We start from the raw sequence: 22,043 nt of genomic DNA on the forward strand, positions 1-22,043 counted from the left end.
TCTGAAAGTCTACAGAACATCCATCATTATACAAAAACTTGCCTAATTACCCTAACCTGCCTAGTTACCCTAATTAACCTGGTTAAGCCTTTAAATGTCACTTTAGGCTGTATTCACCTTATTCTCCGCGTACGAGTGGGCGCAGCCATTTGAATCATTTTGGCTCGAGACTTCCGGTCTCATTCACTTCCATTCATTTTTAGACGTTAAAAACAGCTTGTTTTGCTGCTTGATGTTGCAAGCTGATATTTTCTTATTATATTATTCTATTTTGTCTGTATTGTCATGCAAATACTTGTTTGTAGAGTGAGTAGTTTAACCGTTTTCTGCCGTTTATTATTCATAGTCATTTCTCCCATTGGCAGCTGAATCGGAAGTTCTAAAACAATCGCAAAAACGCGTGCACTTCCGCACTGAAGAATAAGGTCAATAGAAGTGTCTTGAAGAATATCTAGTAAATATTATTTACTGTCATCATGGCAAAGATAAAATAAATTAGTTATTAGAAATGAGTTATTAAACTATTATGTTTAGAAATGTGTTGAAAGAATCTTCTCTCCATTAAACAGAAATTGGGGAAAAACAAATAAACAAGGGGCTAATAATTCAGACTTCAACTGTATATATATATATATATATATATATATATATATATATATATATATATATATATATATATATATATATATATATATATATACGTATGTGTATATACGTATGTATATGTAAGTATGTATGTTATGATGGTTTTTCAGTAATGTATGTTATCGTTCACTTCAGATTATATTTATAATGTTGGGGTGCTGTTTTTTACAATACTGATAATAATTCCCCTGTTGTCAAACTGAAGGTAACCCAGCAGAGAAATACATTGAACATCTGAACCATCTTAAATACACAGGCATCAAGAATCAGAGTTTGAATCTCAATGATGGTGACATTTCTTGCTTCAGTGCATGCTGGGAGTCATGGATGAGCAGGACCGCTGCTGCCCAAAAGGGTGCCCTATGCAAAAATTTTACTATGGTGCCCCCACAGAGGAACAAAACCACACAAACATATGTCTTTAAACATGTATTTATTTATTTAGATATATATAAATATGCATATAAACACTCAAAATTATACTTCAAAATTATACTTACACATCAAAATAAACACTGACATGTCTTCTGCAGAAGCTTTCCTAATTTCAAACATTCACAAAAGGTAAGGAACAAAACCCTTTCTTTACCTGTAGAGATGAAAAGTCCTCAGTCCTGCATCCTGTGTATGTACCTGTGCAGCTGCTGGTGGCCCTGGAGCAGGATGATGCCGCCACATCTTCTTTTGTGACAAATTTCAGCATTGAACCCCCATGTACAATGCAGAACAAATGAGTCATTTAAAGAAAAACTCATATAGGCCTACCATTAACACAATTGGCTAGTCAGGCACTCTTCATTATGTTTCTAAACAATAACCAAAATGCGGCTTTAGCTTGCACTATAATCTATGGAGACAAAAACGCTGTGCTGTATAAATCAAAGACATTTGCCTTTTTTTAAGAAGTAATGAGTGTACTTTTAAACAAAAGCTTTTTGTTGACATTCAGAAAAATGTAAACATTGAAGAATCCATGCAATATAAATGGCGTATGGCCTGTGGCTTAATGTTTTATATTATTGATCTTTAAGAAATCACAGAATATTAGTCAGTTTTGTCATTTTATATAGTAATGTACAAAAATGAAGAAAAACATACACACACACACACACATACACAAATCTATTGATGTAAAGACTAAAGAGACTTTATTGTCATTACAGCGATACAACGAAATTACTGGGCAGCTCTGAGAGAACAGCAGCACATTACTATAGTATTTTTTCATGTGGTCATTCGTCCACGATAAAATAAAAAACGTACATGCAGCGAAATATGATTTATATTTGTAAAACAAAACACATTCGTCACCTTAGAATTATAAGGTTGTATCTGACATTTTTGTCAAAATTGAGTTGTTCACATATTCTTATTTAAATGACCGCTTATTAACATTATGTGACAAAAACAGTTTATCTACAAAGTTGAACTCTAGTTTGGCTCTAGAAGGTTCTTTCTGTGAGTCAATCAGCATTTTAAATGCACGCACGAGGACCTATCAGGATCAGCTTTCTTTGTCATTTCGTGGGACTGCTCCATTGAAAACGGGAAAGACCAGAAATACAAAATCACACAAAATTAGTGTCGACTATATAATGCCGCACCACACAAAATTGAGATGTGTGTAAATCTGATTTAGAAGCATTTTTTGACATTGAGATGAAATGTTACATTTTGCATTGTTTAAAAGAAACGAATATTTAAAAATGTCTATATTAAGTGTGAAATCTTTTTCTTTGTGTTTATTTAGTCCGTGAAACATTTTTCAGTGTTTATTAAACTCATTTGCTTATTGTCTGTTTTCTTGTAAAGTCTTTAAATTTAATATTAAGCCTTGAAGGGTAAATACTTAATGTATACCATGGGGCAAATAATTCAATAAATATAATTCAATAATTCATATAAAGCATAAAATTTTATAAATATTAACATATTAATTACACTGTAAAAAATAAATCTGTAAAATCTGTAAAAAAAAAAACAGCAGCTGTTGTTGCCAGTATTTTACTGTTAAAAATACAGTACAAACTGTAAACGTAATTTCTCATTTTTACAGTAAACTACCATATTTCATTAATTTATAGAGATAATATGTCTGTATTTTGAATGACCAACATCTACACATCTTTTATTACACAGATAGACAAGCTAACACAGCCATATGCAGGTGGTGATGAGAAAGTTACATAATGAACTATTACTCATTACAAACAACTTTTCCCACTAGCAGAAAAGTGTATCAGTGTATATATAGAAGGTGCTCAGAGTCATTCACACAGCTACTAAACACCAGTATGGTAACACACATAAAATTAAAGTCATGACATAAACATTATCAACATTAGATGTAACATAAATCTCTAATGTACATAACGGATGGGGAAACAACTAAAAAGATCCATAGTAATGTCAACAAAACACATAAAAAGTGATGTGCCATGCAGAGAATTCTGGGAAAGTCAATTTACGGTTATATGCTGTATATATTAAGGAAACATACTGTTAACCAGGTTACAGATTTTTACTGTAGCATTTTTTACCGTTGAAATTACTGCCATTTTTACAGTGAACATAAAATTAACAGCTGCACTGGACAAAATATTTAGCACAGCCCTGTATGCTTACTTTAAACAAGAAAAAAAATATTCTAAAACATTAAATAAATGTTGTAAAAAAATGTAAAAAAATTACTTTCTCAAGCATCAGCATATTGTTACAACACCAAATTATATATATTTTGATTGTATTTGTTGAAAAGTGATGCTTCAGTTAATGATCTGCCAGATACAATTTTAAAATTCCAAGCGGAAAATGACTTTTCAGAATTAGAAGCTTCTAACTGCATTTACTGTTTTATTTTTACGCTAATTTGCAAATGTAAGAGAATTTTGATAATTTACTTTATAGAGTACATTTAGGGTCTCTGTCATGTTAATGTATAGAGAACTGTTACACACATATTGTTTGCTATATGAAATGCAAATACTTTGAATCTCAACATCCTTTAGAACGCAGATAGAACCTTAGCCTATAATTCCGAGATGACGATTTATTTGTTAATACCACTGGGTTTTCGCTTAAACTAACATTGTTTTAGCAAAGTACTTTGTTTTTGTTTTTTGCAAGTTGACTGACTGTTTGCAAAGCAGGTCATGTTTGTTTTCAAAATGCTAGATTTGGTTGTAAATATTGGCACAGATATTGCTGCGTGGGTGTGTAAGTTTCAGTAGAATACTTGGTTGTATAAAAACTCCTTTAATTGTAAAATGTAAATGACTTGTAAGTGAAAAGTCGACGTGTTGTCGGTGAATCGCGCAGACACACAGCGCAGTCTGTTAATTACGAAAACGTTACAATGTTTACTAGGACTGACAGACCGGCCGCTCGTGCCCTCAGTCTGCCCTCAGTCTGGCACGTGCAGCGCAGCATTTGATACTATTTTTTCAAACAAAACAAAAGCGCGTGCCTGGCTTGACCCGCTGACCTTCTGAAGACCCGGTCAAGCGATACTTTCAGAGGGTCACGCAATGCGAACGGGTGCATTGAGCCAGACAGACAGACCGACGTCCTGTCTGGAATCTGTTGAAGAATCTTCTATATATAGTGATCACCCGTGGTCATGGGCAAAACACACATGAAACACACACCTGAACATGATGCAGTCCGAGAGTCAGCAGAGCGTCCCCGCGGCCGACGGCTGTTTCCTGATGTGGCGGGACTACATGGACCTGCGCCGGACTCTGTCGCAGCTTCTGCTGGAGCATCGCGATGATGAGCGGGCGGCTGTGAGTGTGGTGCCCGCGGAGGGTTTCATCAGGACCGGCTCCTCCAGCAGCTTCTCTGGCAGCTCCTGCACACTCTCCTCTTCCAGTCAGGACCTGCGGTACACGCGTGACTCCTGTGGCTTCTGCAGGCAGAACGGAGAGACTGCGCAGATTTACCGGAGCCACAGACTTAAGGCCAGGGACGGACGCGTTCTGTGTCCGATACTGAGGAGCTACGTGTGCCCGTTATGCTCGGCCACCGGGGACCGCGCGCACACCCGCTACTACTGTCCGCGGAGAAACATCACAAAGAAGACCAACAGCTTCTGAATCAACCCGTGCTGAATATTTTATATATATATATATATATATATATATATATATATATATATATATATATATATATATATATATATATATATATATATATATATATATATATAAATAGAAAACAAACAAAATATAGACTGTAAATATGCGCTTGACTGTCTGCTGAGAAACGTGTTGCCAGATCAGCAGCCTCTGAATCAATGGACTTTTACACTTTCATTTAGGTTTTATTTTATTTTATTTTTAAACTGCATTTGACTGTCCGCTGTGAAGCGTGTTGCCAGATCTGAATCGACAGAACTTCTGAATCGACAGACTTTTTCACTTTCATTAATGTTTTTTTTTTTTTTTTTGTCGTCTTGTTAGAAAGGCAAAAGCAGATTGTCTACTGAGAAACTTGTTGCCAGGTATGTAGCTTCTGAATTGGTGGAATTTTGCACTTTTATTCTTGTTTTAATTTAGATATTTTTGTCTACTGGGATATTTGTTGCCAGGTCTGTAGCTTCCGAATCGATAGACTTTTTCACTTTTATTTGTTTTATTATTATTATTATTATTATTATTATTATTATTATTATTATTATTATTATTATTATTTTATCTGCATGTGATTATCCGCTGAAAAACGTGTTGCCGTATCTGTAACTTTTGAATCGATGGACTGTTTTCACTTTTATTCATTTTTTATTTATCTTATCTTTTAATCTGCCTTAAACTGTCTGCTGAAAAACTTGTTGCTAGGTCTGTAGCACCTGAATCAATGGACTTTTTTTCCACTTTCGTTCAAAATTTAATTGAATTTTATTATTACTATTATTTTTAACCTGCATTTGACTGTCTGCTGAGAAACGTGTTGCCAGATCTGTAGCTTTTGAATCGATGGACTTTTTCACTTTTATTCGTTTTATTATATTGTTATTATTTTTATCTGCCTTAAGCGCTCGACTTTTTTCACTTTCATTCATGTTTTATTTTATTTATTTTTTAATCTGCCTTAACTGTCCACTGAGAAAACTTGTTTCCAGGTCTGTAGCTTCTGAATCCATGGACTTTTGCACTTTCATACTTGTTTTAATTTAGATATTTTTTTGTCCGCTGATATATTTGTTTCCAGGCCTGCAGCTTCTGAATCAATAGACTTTTCCACTTTCATTCATGTTTTATTTTCTTTTAATCTGCCTTTAACAGTCTGCTGAGAAACGTGTTGCCAGGTCAGCAGCTTTTGTATTAATGGACTTTTACACTTACATTCATGTTATATTTATATATTTTTTAATCTGCCTTCGACTGTCCGCTAAATGGACTTTTGAACTTTTATTCATGTTGAATTTTTTTATGTACATTTTTTTTTTGACTCTCTTACATTACATTTTGATGCTATTACATTTTTTTGTGTAAAAACTGTATATCTGAGTTCGAAGTGTGTTGTGAACATATGTTCAGAAATCGTTTTACTTGTTGTGGTTTTCCAGGTTCCTTTAAAATAAAACTTTTCTAGTGTATCAATATTTGTCTTGTATTTAGTAAGTTGTTGTGGTTTGGTATTTAGCTAAAAGTAGCAGCTAATGATTTATTCAAACGATTTTTTTATCAATACGAAAATAATAAAAATATAATAACATGGTCACAATAAAGTTCCATTAGTCAGTTTTCATTCATTCATTTTCCTTCAGCTTAGTCCCTTTATTCATCAAGGGTTGCCACAGTGGAATGAATCGCCAACTTATCCAGCATGTTTTACACAGCGGATGCTCTTCCAGCTGCAACCCAATACTGGGAAACACTCATACACTACAGCCAGTTTAGTTTATTTAATTCACCTATAGCGCTTTTAAACATTTGGTCTTTTCAGGACTAATTTATTATTAAATTAGTTTTATTAACTAATTAAAAAATTAAATTCTTATTAAAGAATTCTTTTCTCTTCTTTTACAGTCTATGGCTCTTATTTAAGTACTTTCTAGTAAACAGTTTTTTTGCATTTTTTCTTAATTTTTTTATTGAATAACGTCAAAAAATACAGTGCAAGTCAAGTACAACAAATGTAAAAAATATATTTTAAAGGCTGGGGGGGTTATAAACAATATCACTGGAATATATTAAATGATATACAGGCTTGTACAACTTATATGATTTTTATTCTTTTGAGGTATAATATGGACTCAATATAATGTTTCACTTCATTTTTAATTGCAATAAAGCTTGGATTTTTACCTGAAAATTTGTTTTGGCCAATAAAATAAAGAAATTATTAAAATTGAATGGGACTTTTTGTCTAAGCTTCAAAAATTCCCCAAAGAACATCTTTCCAATGTAAAGTAATATTTTCATCAATATTAACAGCAATAAAGTCGATCACATTTCGCCAAAAAAAAAACAAAAAAACACATAAGGGCAAAACCCAAATAAATGAACAGCGCTTTCTGTGCTCTGCTTGCGAAAGCTACATCTCACATCTATATCTTTTAAAAATTTAGTTAAATAAAGTTTGACAGGATATATTCTGTGAAGGAGTTTAAACAAAGTCTCTTTAACCTTGTTTGTCAATAGCGATTAGGCAGAAGCCAAACTTTTTTTGCAAACAACATCACTCATAAATTGATTTCAACATAATATTGCATTTGGTTTTGAAGCAACATCCTTCTGGAAAAGAGCTTTTATTGATCTGTTATTATTCTTACAACTTTAGGAAAAGCATATTTACCTATGGTAGAGTCACTGGGTGAAAATTGTGGTAATAGCTGATAATTTAATCTGTTTTTATGTTTATACAGTATACACATTTTAGGAGAGATTGCACCAAAAACCGTTGTAAATTCCTGTGGTGATGTGGGAAAATTATATTTTGTTAAGAATTCCTCATATATGAAAAGAAGACCACCTGAATTAAATAATTGGTTTACCAATACAATGTTATTTCCAAACCAGTTATATATATATATATATATATATATATATATATATATATATATATATATATATATATATATATATATATATATATATATATATATATATATATATATATACACACACACACACACATTTATGCCACCCAAACCAGATAAAATATATGGGAAAATCATATTCCAAATAGAGATTGGATATTTAACAAGTTGTTTATAAAGATTTAAATGTATTGTTTATTCTGGAGAAAATCGCTCTAGTAAACAGTATTCCCAACCACAGCATAACATCCCTACCTAGTGGTCAATAAATACTGTGAACATTTCCTTGGTTTGTTAAAGATCACTTGTAAAACATTATTTTAAGTTAAATAATTTACATCAACTGTATCTGTTAAAGTTTACAGGTGCTAAAATGTGCCTTGATGTACTTGAATGTTAAAAATGTGTTATCCTACTGCAATACAAAGTTACTTGTCAAATATATTACCATGGGAGATTATTTTGAGTAAGTTATTTAACTAGCTTGGTATTGAAGACTGCAGAGTGATGCATAAACAAATGACTTCGAATAATTGTTTAAGTAGTATTATTTACTAACCCCAGTCGATTTAGAGACATGTCAGCGGATAAGAAAAGGAAAAATTAAATGATTAAAAAGAAAGAAAAGTCAGCTAAATCGGAAACGAATTTGGCACATCGAGTTTGAGAACGTTGGAACATGCACACATGCCACACGCTGAATGCACTACGCACCAACAGATGGCGGTTTAAACCAATAGTTCATAACACGCCATACAGAAAACGAAGAAGAAGAACGCCAAATGACGTACGGCTGTGCGGGAAACATGAACACGGTAAATAAATGTCTGAACTTTATTAATGTTTATATATTCAGCACAACTTCTGTAAGTAGATACTTTAAAAGATGCCACTGAAGCGTATCAAATTAATTATTTCATCTAATGTTACATTGACTGCCTCGATGTTGTTGTAACTCGACTGTTTGTTGGACGCGAAATACATAACTTGGTGAAAACTTCAGTTTCCAAGACAACTTTCAGAGTATTAAAATGACATTAAAATATTTATAGTAGTACAATTACAGACCAGTTGGTAAGTAGCTTGTTTTGTTTTAGTTATGTTTAATAATTCCGAACGATAACATGATCTCCACGGAAACTTCAGTATAGTCACGTGATATATCCACTAACAAACCATAATCTTTAACGCGTATTCAGATTTAATGCATTCACATTCAAAACTATTTACAGTAATTATGAAAGTACTGCCAAATCCAACTGTCCTGTTGCTAATGTGTGTGATCATTGTCATTTTCAGGTGCAGTATGGGCTCATCTCTTGTTTCTGTTTCTGAGCAGCTTTTAAAAGACCTACAGAGAACTTACTCGGAGAGAAAGCAGAGTGAGTCTGACACACACACACACACACTCACTAATGTCTGGTCAGATGGATCAAGCAACTGAATGATGAAAGACATAAAATAATAATAAAACTTAGTTTGAATAATTAATTGAAATACACAAAAATATATATTTTTTAAATGGATTAAAAATTAATATGGGTTGAATTTAAACAAACAAATTAAATTTACTAATGTTCAACTTAATTTGTTTAAATTCAGCCTGTATAATTGGTTTGCAACCACTTGCCTTAAAAGTATTTAGTAAATCCAGTGAATAATTTTTTTTCAGTGTACTAAATATAATAGAAACAAACCCAAAACCTAATGATGATGATAATAATAATAACCCAAACATTTTTTAACAAATAAATAAAAGGAAAATTAATTAGACAGTTTAATATTTGGTTGGATAATTCTGTTTTCAGCATTACAATTTTAGATGGTTCCAAACAGCACCTTAAGCTACATCATCTCTCTTTTTTTGTTTAAAAAAATCATTAAAGTCTCTGTTTATTTCTGGTTTAAAGATTTTCAGTGTGATCTCAGACTTTTGGAAGTTCAGATCTTTGCTAATATAATATTAGGTTTTCCTGTTTCACATTTCCCATTGCTCATAATAATTTACACCAAAGTTAACTATTAAATCTGGATGTTCATAAGCGGACATTTCATGCTGCTCATAATTGATTTCTAGTTGATGATTAAATCTGGGTATTCATAAGATTTCACATAATCATAAACTCCAAGTTAATGTTCTTTTTTAATATAAACACTGAACTTTAACAGTTGTTCATTTTCACGAAACAATGCCTTGAAATATCTGCAGTAATATAACACATCTCCAAAGAATCGCTCACATCTGCTGAACAATACTTTTTTTAAATAGTTGTTGACCAAAATTAATGATACTCTGAAATATTTGGTCAAAATTAATGATACACTTAAATATTTGGTCAAAATTAATGATACACTTAAATATTTGGTCAAAGGCAAAAATCATTGACCAGAAGAGTAAATAATCAGCAGTCTTGATTCTTTCAATTTTAATTTCTTGCATATTTGTGTGAAAAAAATAAAATATATATATTTTATTTATATATTTGTTTTTTGTTTATTTATTTTAACATTTTCACTTTTGTTCTCATCACTGTCACAACCAGACTTGTTTAAAACTTGTTCGTCAACACTGTTAATAAAAAAAATAAGTTTAAAAAGCATTAAAACAATAAACAGGGTATCCGCAGGATCTTAAAAAATTGTTAAAAGTGTTAAAATGTCTTAAATTTCAACAACAAAATTTTAGGCCTTAAAAGTCTTAAATTCACTGAAATATTGTGTTGTGTGTCTTAAATCATTTTAAACTGGCCTTAATTTTTATCTGTCCCAAGTAAAGCTACCCACTCAGGCCAGCATCCATCAAATCACCAACAATCCATCTTAATAAAATCAAGGAAAGAAAACTAAAAATAATTACACAGCTCCTCATTATAATAACAGAACAACATATCTCTTTACAATATCTTCCATTCATACAAAAAACTATTTACAGAAATAAGGGTGAGTAGACAATATTTATAAATAGGCACGAAACTTAAGGTTTTTTTAACAGAAATGCATTAGGTTGAATAGGAGTTATACTCAATCAATTTGGACCAAAAGTCAACAAATATATATTTTTGATTATTTATGTAATTTCTTCCACAATAAATATACTTTTAACAGTGTTAAACTTGTCATTTAAAAAAGAAGGAAATGTTATGGTGAAAAAAAAAAGTGTATACAGCTAAAATGTTCATGTTTTGACACATTTAAGTATGTCACTAAGAAATTTTTTTTTGGTCATTAGAAATAGTGTTTAGCCCTGTATAAGTCTAAAACTTCATTTGACTAAATGAAACATGCAGAAACCCTAAAAAATATGCATACAATTTTATCTTCATGTAACAACAGTGAAAATATTGCATCTATTTATTATTAATAGCAGTAGTAATTCTTATAATAAAACTAGGTAAAATAAAATTGAAATAAATTAAAAGGCAAATATGTTGCAGTAGACAACAAATAATGAAAGTCTATTAACTATAATAATTTGATTTTAAATATGATTTTAAATGGATTTGTTTTCTTTAATAAGCAAAGGTGGGATGATAACCGGTGATAAGAACAGTCTGAAAAGATTATTACAACCTTTAAACCTAATACATTCTTAGCCCTGGTATTAGCATTTTTAAAAGTGACGTTGAACTTTATCAATTTAAGACAAAACAGTAGCAAAAGCTGCAATTTCTTCTGCTGACACAGGATGGCGCACTAGTACCAGAATTCGCATGTATTTAAACATCTACTTTGCAGTTTTCAATTGGTTAAAGCATACATCATGTCCTGTGGAAGGGTCTTATAGTTCGAGTTTTCCTTTAGTATATAATACAGAGTATAGTGTCGTGTGTTTTTATATTTTTTCATATTATTTTCCTGCAGCACTATGTTCCTTAACCTCAAGTTGTATTAAAACATGTCTCAAAATGTCTTTTTTTGAATTCCTGATGCGTGCAGACAAGACTTAATGTGAATATCTGGTTAAGAGTAATGACATTATTGTGCTGGAATGTTGATATCAAGCAATGCCAGAGAGAAGTATCGAGGGAGAAATGATTAGAGGATTAATGGTTTGAGATTGAGATGTTGTTTCAATTTCTATTTGTTTGGGTCTTTCTCCAGAGAACCTACAGTGACTGAAATAAACAACCAAAATTAGCTGTTTTGCATGACTGATAGATAATTATTCACTATTATGTTTAATGTGTGCTTAATAGTTAAATAGTTATTTCCTCCAGATGTTTCATGTTGCTTTTGTGCATTAAAAGGATAGTTCACACAGAAAGGAAAATTGTCATCATTTACTCACTCTTCTCTTGTTTCTAAAACTGTTGGGCTTTCTGTTGAACATATAAGAAGATATTTTGAAGAATGCTGAAAACCTATAACTATCGACTTCCAAAGTATTTGTTTTTCATGCTATGGAATTCAGTGGTTTCCAGCTTTCTTCAAAATATTTTCTTTAGTGTTTAACAGAATAAAGAAACTCTTGAGGTTGAGTAAATAGTGAGTAAATTAAAATCGTTGAGTGAACTGTCCCTTTAAAAACTATTTTTTAGATGCATAAAGCAATTGTTACAAGAACTGATATTATCTCTTTATTTGTTCTTTCAGTACCAGATGACCTACTAATAGCGTAAGTATTTTCTCTCTCCCTATCTTTATCATGGTTTTTTTTTTTTTCAGAAATACAAACATAAATGTTTCAGCTCAATGCCCAAAATTTCTCCCTCCACCCTCTTTTCCTTTTTTTATCTTGTTTATTGGAAATATACATAACATTATTTAGAATGCAATTTGTAACAGGACATTATTTTTAAACAATTAGCAAAAGAAACATAATAATAATTATAACAATAAAAAAATACAGTGAACATCCCCCCTTCACATACACTCACCGGCCACTTTATTAGGTACACCTGTCCAACTGCTCGTTAATGCAAATTTCTAATCCGCCAATTACATGGCAGGAACTCAATGTATTTAGGCATGTAGACATGAGCAAAATGAACTGCTGCAGTTCAAACCTAGCATCAGAATGGGGAAGAAAGGTGATTTAAGTGACTTTGAATGTGGCATGGTTGTTGGTGCCAGATGGGTTGGTCTGAGTATTTCAGAAACTGCTGATTTACTGGGATTTTCACGCACAACCGTTTCTGTTGCGACATTCGGATGGTAGGGTCAGAATTTGGTGTCAACAACATGAAAGCATGGACCCATCCTGCCTTGTATCAATGGTTCAGGCTGGTGGTGTGGTGTAATGGTGTGGGGGGTATTTTCTTGGCACACTTTGGGCCCATTAGTACCAATTGAGAATCGGGTCAACGCCAGAGCCTACCTGAGTATTGTTGCTGACCATGTCCATTCCTTTATGACCACAGTGTACCCATCTTCTGATGGCTACTTCCAGCAGGATAACGCACCATGTCATAAAGCGTGAATCATCTATGACTGTTTTTTTGAACATGACAATGAGTTCACTGTACTCAATTGGCCTCCACAGTCCCCAGATCTCAATCCAATAGAGCACTTTTAGGATGTGGTGGAATGGGAGATTCACATCATGCATGTGCAGCTGACAAATTTGCAGCAACTGCGTGATGCTATCATGTCAATATGGACCAAAATCTCAGGAATATTTCCAGTACCTTGTTGAATCTATACCACAAAGTGTTAAAGCAGTTCTGAAGGCAAAAGTGGGTCCAACCCGGTACCAGTAAGGTGTACCTAATAAAGTGGCCCTTGAGTGTACATGGTATAATTGTCACAAATTTTGTCAGTGTATCTCATGTTGATGGTACATAAAGATACAGTCACAATGGTTAGTGGTAATAAATAAAAGCCATAATGTCGAGAAATGAGGCATAAATCAGTTACATTTAAAAATGTGATAAAACATTAAATTTAAACAGAAATAACAACTCTAATATAAAGACAACAATGAAATAAATAATTATTAAAGTCTACCATAGGTTAATTTGACCATATTGTGAGAGTTAGCCTTGAACTACAGTCTGGTAAATATTTAGCATGCTCTTGACTTCAAGTTGAAGAGGGTCAATTATTGCAGACGTGTGCTGAAACCAGCTCTTACACTCTTAACTGCCTGATGTACTCAGCGTAGGCTTTATGAAGCGCTCTCTTCCCAAACGTCATCATCTGAATAAATCATGACTTTAAAAGCATCCTCAAACCCACAATGACTGTCATCAGTTGGCCATTGGGGGAAGCTCTAAGCCACAGTAATTACTCTTCTGTGGGAATCACATTCCTGTATAAATGGCAGTTCACATCACAGGTCAACCCTCTTTTTTGCTTTATCGAGCAATTGATTGTGGTCTCGGTGTCATCATCATGTAATGTGCTTGATTAGGTCTGCTTTTCTCTCAGAGACATAGATAATGGGCCCTGTCATACACCCGGCATCAGGCAGAATGGAAGTAGTTTTGATAGTTTCAGCCTGCTGCAGTTTCAGTAATATACATTGTTTTAAACGTTGTTATGAAACATTTAGCCAATGCTTTTGTACACATGGGTGTGCTGGTTTGAAAACGAGGTGTGTTAAGACGCATTGTTGGTACATTTCTGTTTTGAGCCATCTGAAATTGTCCATGCCATTGACCAGCTAAAAGCTGATTTAAGTCAATGTTGCAGTTTAAAAAAAATGTATAATAATTTTAAAGAGCATGTTAGTTATAGCCTGGTATAAAAAGCATACACATTGCTTATTACACACACAGGGATGCACAACAGCACACAAATATCCTTAATCGTCAATAATTAAAGGTTTAAAATCAATTTAAATATTAATATTGACTACATAATTATATAAACCAATACTCCCCCTCACATCGTCTTCATCTCATGGTGCTTTGATTGAATCCAGCTTGTTCCATAGATGGTCTGCTAACTTTAACCTTTAACATGAGCTGATCTGTTTTCTTATTGGTGAAGCTTTCAGATTTCCTGCTTACAAAGTAATGTAAATGCGAATACACTATGGTGTAGGCATGGGCCGGTATAAGATTCTGACGGTATGATAACCTTGAATAAAAATGTCACTGTTTCACGATATTGTGACTACTGCTCTAAAATATATTCTTTTTAAATGTCTGGGTAAAAAACAAAAACATTTTTCCCCATTGAACAAAATATATTTTGTTCTGAGAAACATTTATAATATTTTGTAACTGGAACAGAAGCATGTCAGGCTAAATAATTCAAATGAAGCATTGACTTCTGCTGTCTTCATTTGTTTCAAAAACACAGATTTCTTTACAATATAAAATGGCATCTTTGGATATCTTTTCTGCTGGAGATACTGTTGTCCTAAAAAAAAAAAAAACAGAGCAAAAAAAAAAACGTAAAAAAATCTTACATAAATCGTAGGAACGATATAGCAGAAAATTTTGCCAGTTTTAAAACCTTGACTTTTCCAAACCGCAGTATACCATGAAAACAGTTATCGTCCCATGCCTACTGTGGCATGACTGTAATTCACTCTTAAAGAGATAGTTTACACTAAAATAAAAATTTACTTATCTTTAAGTTTTCACATGTTTGAGTTTTTTTTTATTGTGAGTTTTTTATTTTTATTTTAGAAACCTGTAACCATTGATTTTCGTGGCAGGAAAAACAAATACAATGGAAGTCAATGCTTACAGGTTTTCAGCATTTTTCAAAACAATATCTTTTGTGTTCAACAGAAGAAAGAATCTCAAACATTTTTTGAACCAGTAATAGATGACAGACATTTCAGTTTTGGGTGAATAGTGAGAGGTGAGGTTTGTTGCACCCCTGCTTCCTGTGTTCATATCACTTATCATCCGGCATTGGTTTCCTGTAGGTAGAGGAATGAATTCTTAAGTCAACTCTTTGTGTCTTGGTCTGTTCCTGTTTTAGATTACGGTTTGTATTCGGCCCATCTGCTCTTCAGGCATTGGACCTGGTGGACCAGCGTACTGTCACATGTGTGTCATCGCCTAGTGGTCGAAAGGCTTTTCAGGTAAGGAGTTAGCAAAGTACTGCCAAGACATGTTTGCAGCAATATGAAAAATCTCCAAACAATCACAGACATCTACTAAACAATACATTTTTAATAGCTGTTGGCCAAAATTAATGGGACACTCAAATATTCGGGCAAGGCATGGTGGCTCAGTGGTTAGTACTGTCGCCTCACAGCAAGAAGGTCGCTGGTTCGACTCCCAGCTGGGTCAGTTGGCATTTCTGTGTGGAGTTAGCATGTTCTTCCTGTGTTCGCATGGGTTTTCTCCGGGTGTTTCCCCCATAGTCCAAAGACGTACTATAAGTGAATTGGGTAAACAAAATTGGCTGTAATGTATGAGTGCATGTGTAAATGTGAGAGTGTGTGGGTATTTCCCAGTACTGGGTTGCAGCTGGAAGGGCATCCGCTGTGTAAAATATATGCTGGAATAGTTGACGGTTCATTCCGCTGTGGCGACCCCTGATAAAAAAAGTGACTTAGTCGAAGGAAAATGAATGAATAAATAAATTAAATAAATACTTGCTCAAGGCCAAAATCATTGACCAGAAGAGTAAAGATTTAACAGTCACGTAGTTTTGTGTGTGTTGTTGTTATTGACACTGTTAGAAGACTTATTTAACCCATGTTAGTCAAGAATTTTATTTCATTTTTCTTTATACATTTTTTTTTAATTTCAGTCATAAGATTTCAAATAGTCAGAAATAGCAGCAATATTACAAAAAAAATTGGTAAAATAAAATTGAAATGCATTTCAAAGAAATATGTTTATTTAAATATGTATTTATTTATTATTTTTTCCCAGTGGACAAAATAAAAACAGGGAAGTCTATTAACTTTACAAATAAAATTATTAGATTTTAAGCATGATTCTAATTTTTATCGTTTAATAAGCAAAGGAGTGAATACTTCACTAGTAGTTATCTATATTTGTCTAGAAAGTGAGAACCCAAACAGAGAATTCAAATCTGCAACCGAGTCCAAATGAACTGGTATGTTATCATTATTATTAAGAATGCTTCTGTTGGTCTGTTTGTTTTATAAAAGAGCATCTGATAGAGCTCTGAGTTGTATCTTCTAAATGCAGACCTATAATGGAGGTCTTGTGTACTTGTCTTAAAATGCCTGTCATTTATCAATGATTGCGTTATTACAGAAGAGTGGTTTGGCTGTGCTAGCGTCTAATTTGTGCACACAGTGTGGATAAGCTACGACAGGTAAAGATGTCAGCTTCACAGTGACCAAATGTGTTCCAAGAGGAGCAAAATGTAGAATTGGTTTGGCTGAAGTATTGAAAGGTCTCTTGCCAAGAAAACTGGCTTTCATCTGTGAACGTGGCACCCGGAACAGCATGCTGAGTTTAGTTACCCAATTTTATATTATCAACAATATACAGTGTGGGAAATAAGTATTGAACGCGTCATTTTTTTCCTGGGAATAATATTTCTAAAGGAACTGTTGACATGGAATTGAACCAGATTTTGGTAAAAACCCAAACAATACATACATAAAAATAAAACAAATCTGAAAAATTAGTTATGTGGTGATGGCAGCTCAACATCCTGATGGTTCTGTGGGTCTCGTCTATAAAATCTGAGCTTTATTTTGTATTTTCTATTGGATTCAGGTCAGGTGATTGGCTGGGCCATTCTACAGCTTGATTTTTCATTCTCTGAAAGCATTTGAGAGTTTCCTTGCTGTGTTTCGGATCATTGTCTTGCTGAAATGTCCACTCTGGTTTCATCTTCATCATCCTGATAATGTAGAAGTTGGACTGAAGTAGCTAATATTAATTTACAGTGACGAAGGGTAGAGGCTTGCTGAAAAACTACTGAGAGATTTCAGCTGCTGGCTGGGCTTTTACTGCCTTTTTACACCTCCCTTAATTCATGTGTTCAATACTTTTTCTCTTTGTTATTTCATTTTATTACACATAACTTAAATTGAAAGCTATATGGTTTTGTTTTCTTTGCATATATGAATTTCTTTGGTTTTTACCAACATCCAGTGAAAATTCAAGTCAACAGTACCTTTAGAATATTTAATTAATTCATTTTTAGCACTCAGAAGTTAAACCTCTCCCTTAAATGTCTTGTTTTTCAGTCCACTTTCTCTTTTGTAAACGAGATGAGAACTAACTGCTGCTAAAATTGTTTTCATGACCCTTAAAGAGTTCACATGTGATGCGTCAGAAAATGACCACTTCATGGTCCACAGAGTCAAATGTGCTTTCACCACCCACAGTGAACCGTCATAGACCCTCAATCCCAAAGTGTCTAGAGTAGTCAGCCAATTGTCTTGGTTTCTTCAATATACATGCCGTGAAAAACCATAAACATCAGCATATGCCTGTAAGTTTGTGTAAAACGCCTACTGCAAGAAAAGCAAATAAAGAAGTAACATTACTAGAAAACAAGAGGCGTATAGTAATAAAAGTTAACAGACCTTTTTATGAGCTACTCTGATTCAGCTTTGTGTAGTGTTTGATGTCTCTGTGTGTAGTTATCACATCTATTCGTCATCTGTACTTCTAGGCTTTGCTATTTTGTTTAACAAAGACAAACAACTAGTGTATTTCCTGTAAATGTGTTTTTAAAGCTATTTTCCAGGAATCTTTTGTATTCTTTTTCAATAATGTGACATGACTCGGTGTTTTTTTTTATTGTATGGGGTCTTCAAGGCTACATCACCACATGCAGCTTTTCTTTTTCCTTTCTTTCGCTTGACCTGACAACCAAATAGAGGTCCACATGGGCTGCATGACAACAGCATGTCTTTATCTGAAAACAATAATATTTTGAGATTGGTGGTCTGTGGTCATAAAGCACACAATGTTTTTTTTCACATTAGCACTGATGCTCATTATAGTTCCATACAGGCTTCAGAAACAAGCACATCTTTATTTGCGACATGAATTGCTGGTGCTTTTTTGAATCTTCTACATATTTTTTGAGATCTTCATGAGTTCTTAACTAATTAAAATACCATGCATCACATACTCTCATAAAAAACATGTTCAGCACAGATCTTTGAAAACTGTAACATAGGGCTGGGCAATATTGCAAAAAAAATTATCACAATATCATGTTTCATATCATTCGGTATTGATAATTATATTACATTTTTATTAGGATTTTTTAATCACTATTTTATTATTAGGATTTTTGAACCACTATTTTAATTAGCCAACATTACAAAATGTTTTAATAGTCAAAAACAAAAATATCTGATTTCTTCATAATAAAATAAACATAAGTGTTAAAGACACTCTTAAACTTGATAAATGAAAGTGTGTGCAATGGTAAAGGGTAAATACTGAACAATCAAAGCAAACTTTAAGGTGTAAATAATGATGATACAGTTAACCTCAAACTCTATGAACAACACAAATTATGATAATCAAATCTGAGCTTTCAAGTAAAGGAACCAGCCGTCATTATTCAAATACATACTGCAACACTACAATGCTAACAAAACTCTTTCAAATGGGGAGCTAGTGGCTTGGATGCACAAGAAAAGAAACCAAAAAGCCACTCTGGCCACAACCTTACATCCTTAATCCACAATCTCCTCACTGCTGCTAGCCACGGCACTCATTTTTGCATGTGTTTACGCAAGCACGTGCGTGTGGATTCCTTGACCATTTACAATGGACTTTGCGCTCGCGCTCCCCCGGCATCTCTCGTAACTAGGTGACCATCAAGCTTTTTTTTAGAGGATGACAAACAGACAAATCATTGCTGCAGCTCCGATGCAAGTTTATGGAGAAAAGTAAAAACTGCTGCAGTGTTTGGGTGCGCTGTGTTAGAGCTAATTAGTCTGTCGTTTGCCGATTGGTTAGTTGTACTTGCATGAATTGCTGTGCACTCGCGGCATTTGGAAAAGTTGAGATGTTTTCAACTAGGTGCAGCTGGAAAATGTGCTCGCATGCACAACGTGCACAACATGTGCGTGTTAATTCCATATGAGTGTCGTGCAAGTCGTGTACCTCCATAGGAAATGACAAACGTACACACCAAGCTTATTGCTCTGCTTCCAAGGCACACGCTCAGCAGCCACATTTTAATAAAACTATAGCGCTTCATACTGAAACTACGTACCAAATCTTTTTTTAAATCAATATTGACAATGGTGTTCGGTCAATAAATATCGATACTGATTTTATTGCCCAGCCCTACTGTACCATCAAAAAACCCTTTTTTGGTTTTGTATGTTTAGGTTTGGTCTTAAAATGATCAAACTAAGGCTACTTTCGTACCGCACGCCAAAGCAGCACATTAGTTCCACAATAATTTTGGCGCTGGGTCTATTTTGCAGTGCTGCTTATGCTCAATTAAAGTGACAAAGCCTTGATAATGACCAAAAACACTTTGAATTATAGTAAAAAGTTGCAATTTTACTCAATTCATGCATTAATAATATCCACAGATTTTATATAGTCTGTTAAATGAACTTAAACAATTAAAAATTACAACAAATATTTGTTTGGGCCCGAATTACAACTATTTAAAATAGTTTTTAACATGTTATATTATCGGTTTTGCTTAAGTTGCGCTCTAATTTATGTATAAATATCGTTATAACTATATTTGTATATAAATTACTATAACTTTACCTCATGCTGACAATCATTCACAAAATCACAGGATATCACAGGCGATTGTCTTCAGAGTGTGTTTGAAAAGACATGAATGACACCCTTCTCGTATAACTTAAGAACCATAGAGTTTATGATCTACGTAATTTGGTGTGGCTCTTGGTGCAAATGAAAAGTAAAAGTAAAAATTGTTATTGTATGTATAAATGGATGGGCAACTAGATCGAGATAGATTGATCTGTGCGAAAGCCAAATGCCTGCGCACTGCTTTTACTCTCCCTACATAATCTGCAACCACTGCTTCTGTTCTGCTTGCATGTGCGTGCGAAAGAGGCAATTGATTTTGGTTTGTGTGTTATCATTCTGCATTTGCACGTACTACGAACTTCCTCTTACTCCTCAACGGCTGCTCATTAATCCTTGATGATTTCGCAACATCGGTGTAGTCAGTCTTGACTGCTATCTGGAATAATCAAATAATCAATACAATGTACATGTTTAAGTTAAAGGGGACCAATTATGGCCCTATTTACAAGATGTAAAAAAAAGTCCCTGGTGTGTGTATATGAAGTTTCATCTCAAAATACTCCACAAATAAGGTTTTATAACTCTTTGAAACTGAACCTTTTAGGCATTGAATCTAATTATGCCGTTTTGGTGACTGTCGCTTTAAATTCAAATGATATTGTACTCGTTTCAAAAGAGGGCGGAGATATAAATGCTCATGTGTCAGTATAGTGGCAGATTCAAAACAAGACTAATGCTATATGCCCCTCTGATGATGCGTATACTGTAGATGTGACGAATGTCAATCAAAGTGTTTTCGCAGACTGTTTTTGCATAATAGGTCACCTTTAAGATTTGAAATACCTTATACTTGAAGTAAAGTGCAACCAGACAAATGACACATTTAGATATTGGAGCTGATTCATATTGTTCACAATATAGAAACATCAACATTTTAAAAATGTTTTATGAACCAAATTAAAAATATTTTCTCCTATTTTTGACCAAATGTCTGTTTTTTGCTTCAACTTATTTCAAATTGTGAGAAATGTCTGAAAATAATGCTGTATAGGCTGCAGCACTGTGACAAATTTGAGGAAAACACTGTACAACAAGTGTTTTCACAAAACAAAACATAATAAAATAACTGTATAATCAGAATGAAACTTTACAACATTGTTTTATTAGCATGTTTGAAGATCATCTGTCGTGCCGTGGTGAGACTGCTGCCAGGCAAAACAAACCTTACTATTAAGGCAAATATAAAGAGTCAATGCGAGAATGGTGTGCATTAGGTTCCTTAATATCTGCTCTAACATTATTTTTAGCATTAGTGTGAGAATGTGGCATGGCTGTTTTGAATATCTCTGAGTCTAATCTTATTACATGTTGATGTCAGAAAGATCTGAGTAATTTTAAGAAGCGCAGTTTGCATTCTAAAGGAAATGAAGCATGTAAAATAATGTTGAGGTTGAATGAATGTGTAAATTCTATGCCACGTAGAGATCAGGTCAGCACCATATCCTGAGGTGCTATATCGTTCCAATCACGTTTCAGACTCTAAATTAGATTTTTTTCGTTCAATAGCATATTTAGTTTTGGAGCACATTCATACTGAATGCAAAGGTGAATGTAATTTTTGTTCCTCAGTTTATAAGGTTTAATATTTGATGATAAACTCTCACATTACTCAGTATTGGGTTGTGGCTGGAAGGGCATCCGCTGCGTAAAACATATGCCGGAATAGTTAGCGATTTATTCTGCTGTGGCGA

The 22,043-nt window shown here is 33.6% G+C and overlaps 2 protein-coding genes across 4 annotated transcripts in view; both read left to right on the forward strand.

The window, feature by feature from the left end:
- Window positions 1-4,298: 4,298 nt before the first annotated feature.
- On the forward strand, window positions 4,299-4,739 carry nanos2 (nanos homolog 2). Its single transcript, XM_056457162.1, has one exon. It carries the CDS (start codon window positions 4,299-4,301, stop codon window positions 4,737-4,739), a length of 441 nt encoding a protein of 146 aa, XP_056313137.1.
- Window positions 4,740-8,451: 3,712 nt separating this feature from the next.
- The window catches only part of zswim7 (zinc finger, SWIM-type containing 7), a 220,649-nt gene continuing 207,057 nt past the window's right edge, over window positions 8,452-22,043 (forward strand). For all 3 annotated transcript variants that reach the window (XR_008837866.1, XR_008837867.1, XM_056458665.1), the window contains exons 1-4: window positions 8,452-8,502; window positions 8,987-9,069; window positions 12,281-12,302; window positions 15,569-15,671. Coding sequence is in view for 1 of the 3 variants with exons in the window: in XM_056458665.1 (XP_056314640.1) it covers window positions 8,994-9,069; window positions 12,281-12,302; window positions 15,569-15,671 (201 nt within the window). In the remaining 2 variants the exon portion in view is untranslated. The remainder of the gene's footprint in view (window positions 8,503-8,986; window positions 9,070-12,280; window positions 12,303-15,568; window positions 15,672-22,043) is intronic.

Source organism: Danio aesculapii, chromosome 5 (assembly GCF_903798145.1).
Source record: "Danio aesculapii chromosome 5, fDanAes4.1, whole genome shotgun sequence".
NCBI classification, from domain to species: Eukaryota; Metazoa; Chordata; class Actinopteri; order Cypriniformes; family Danionidae; genus Danio; species Danio aesculapii.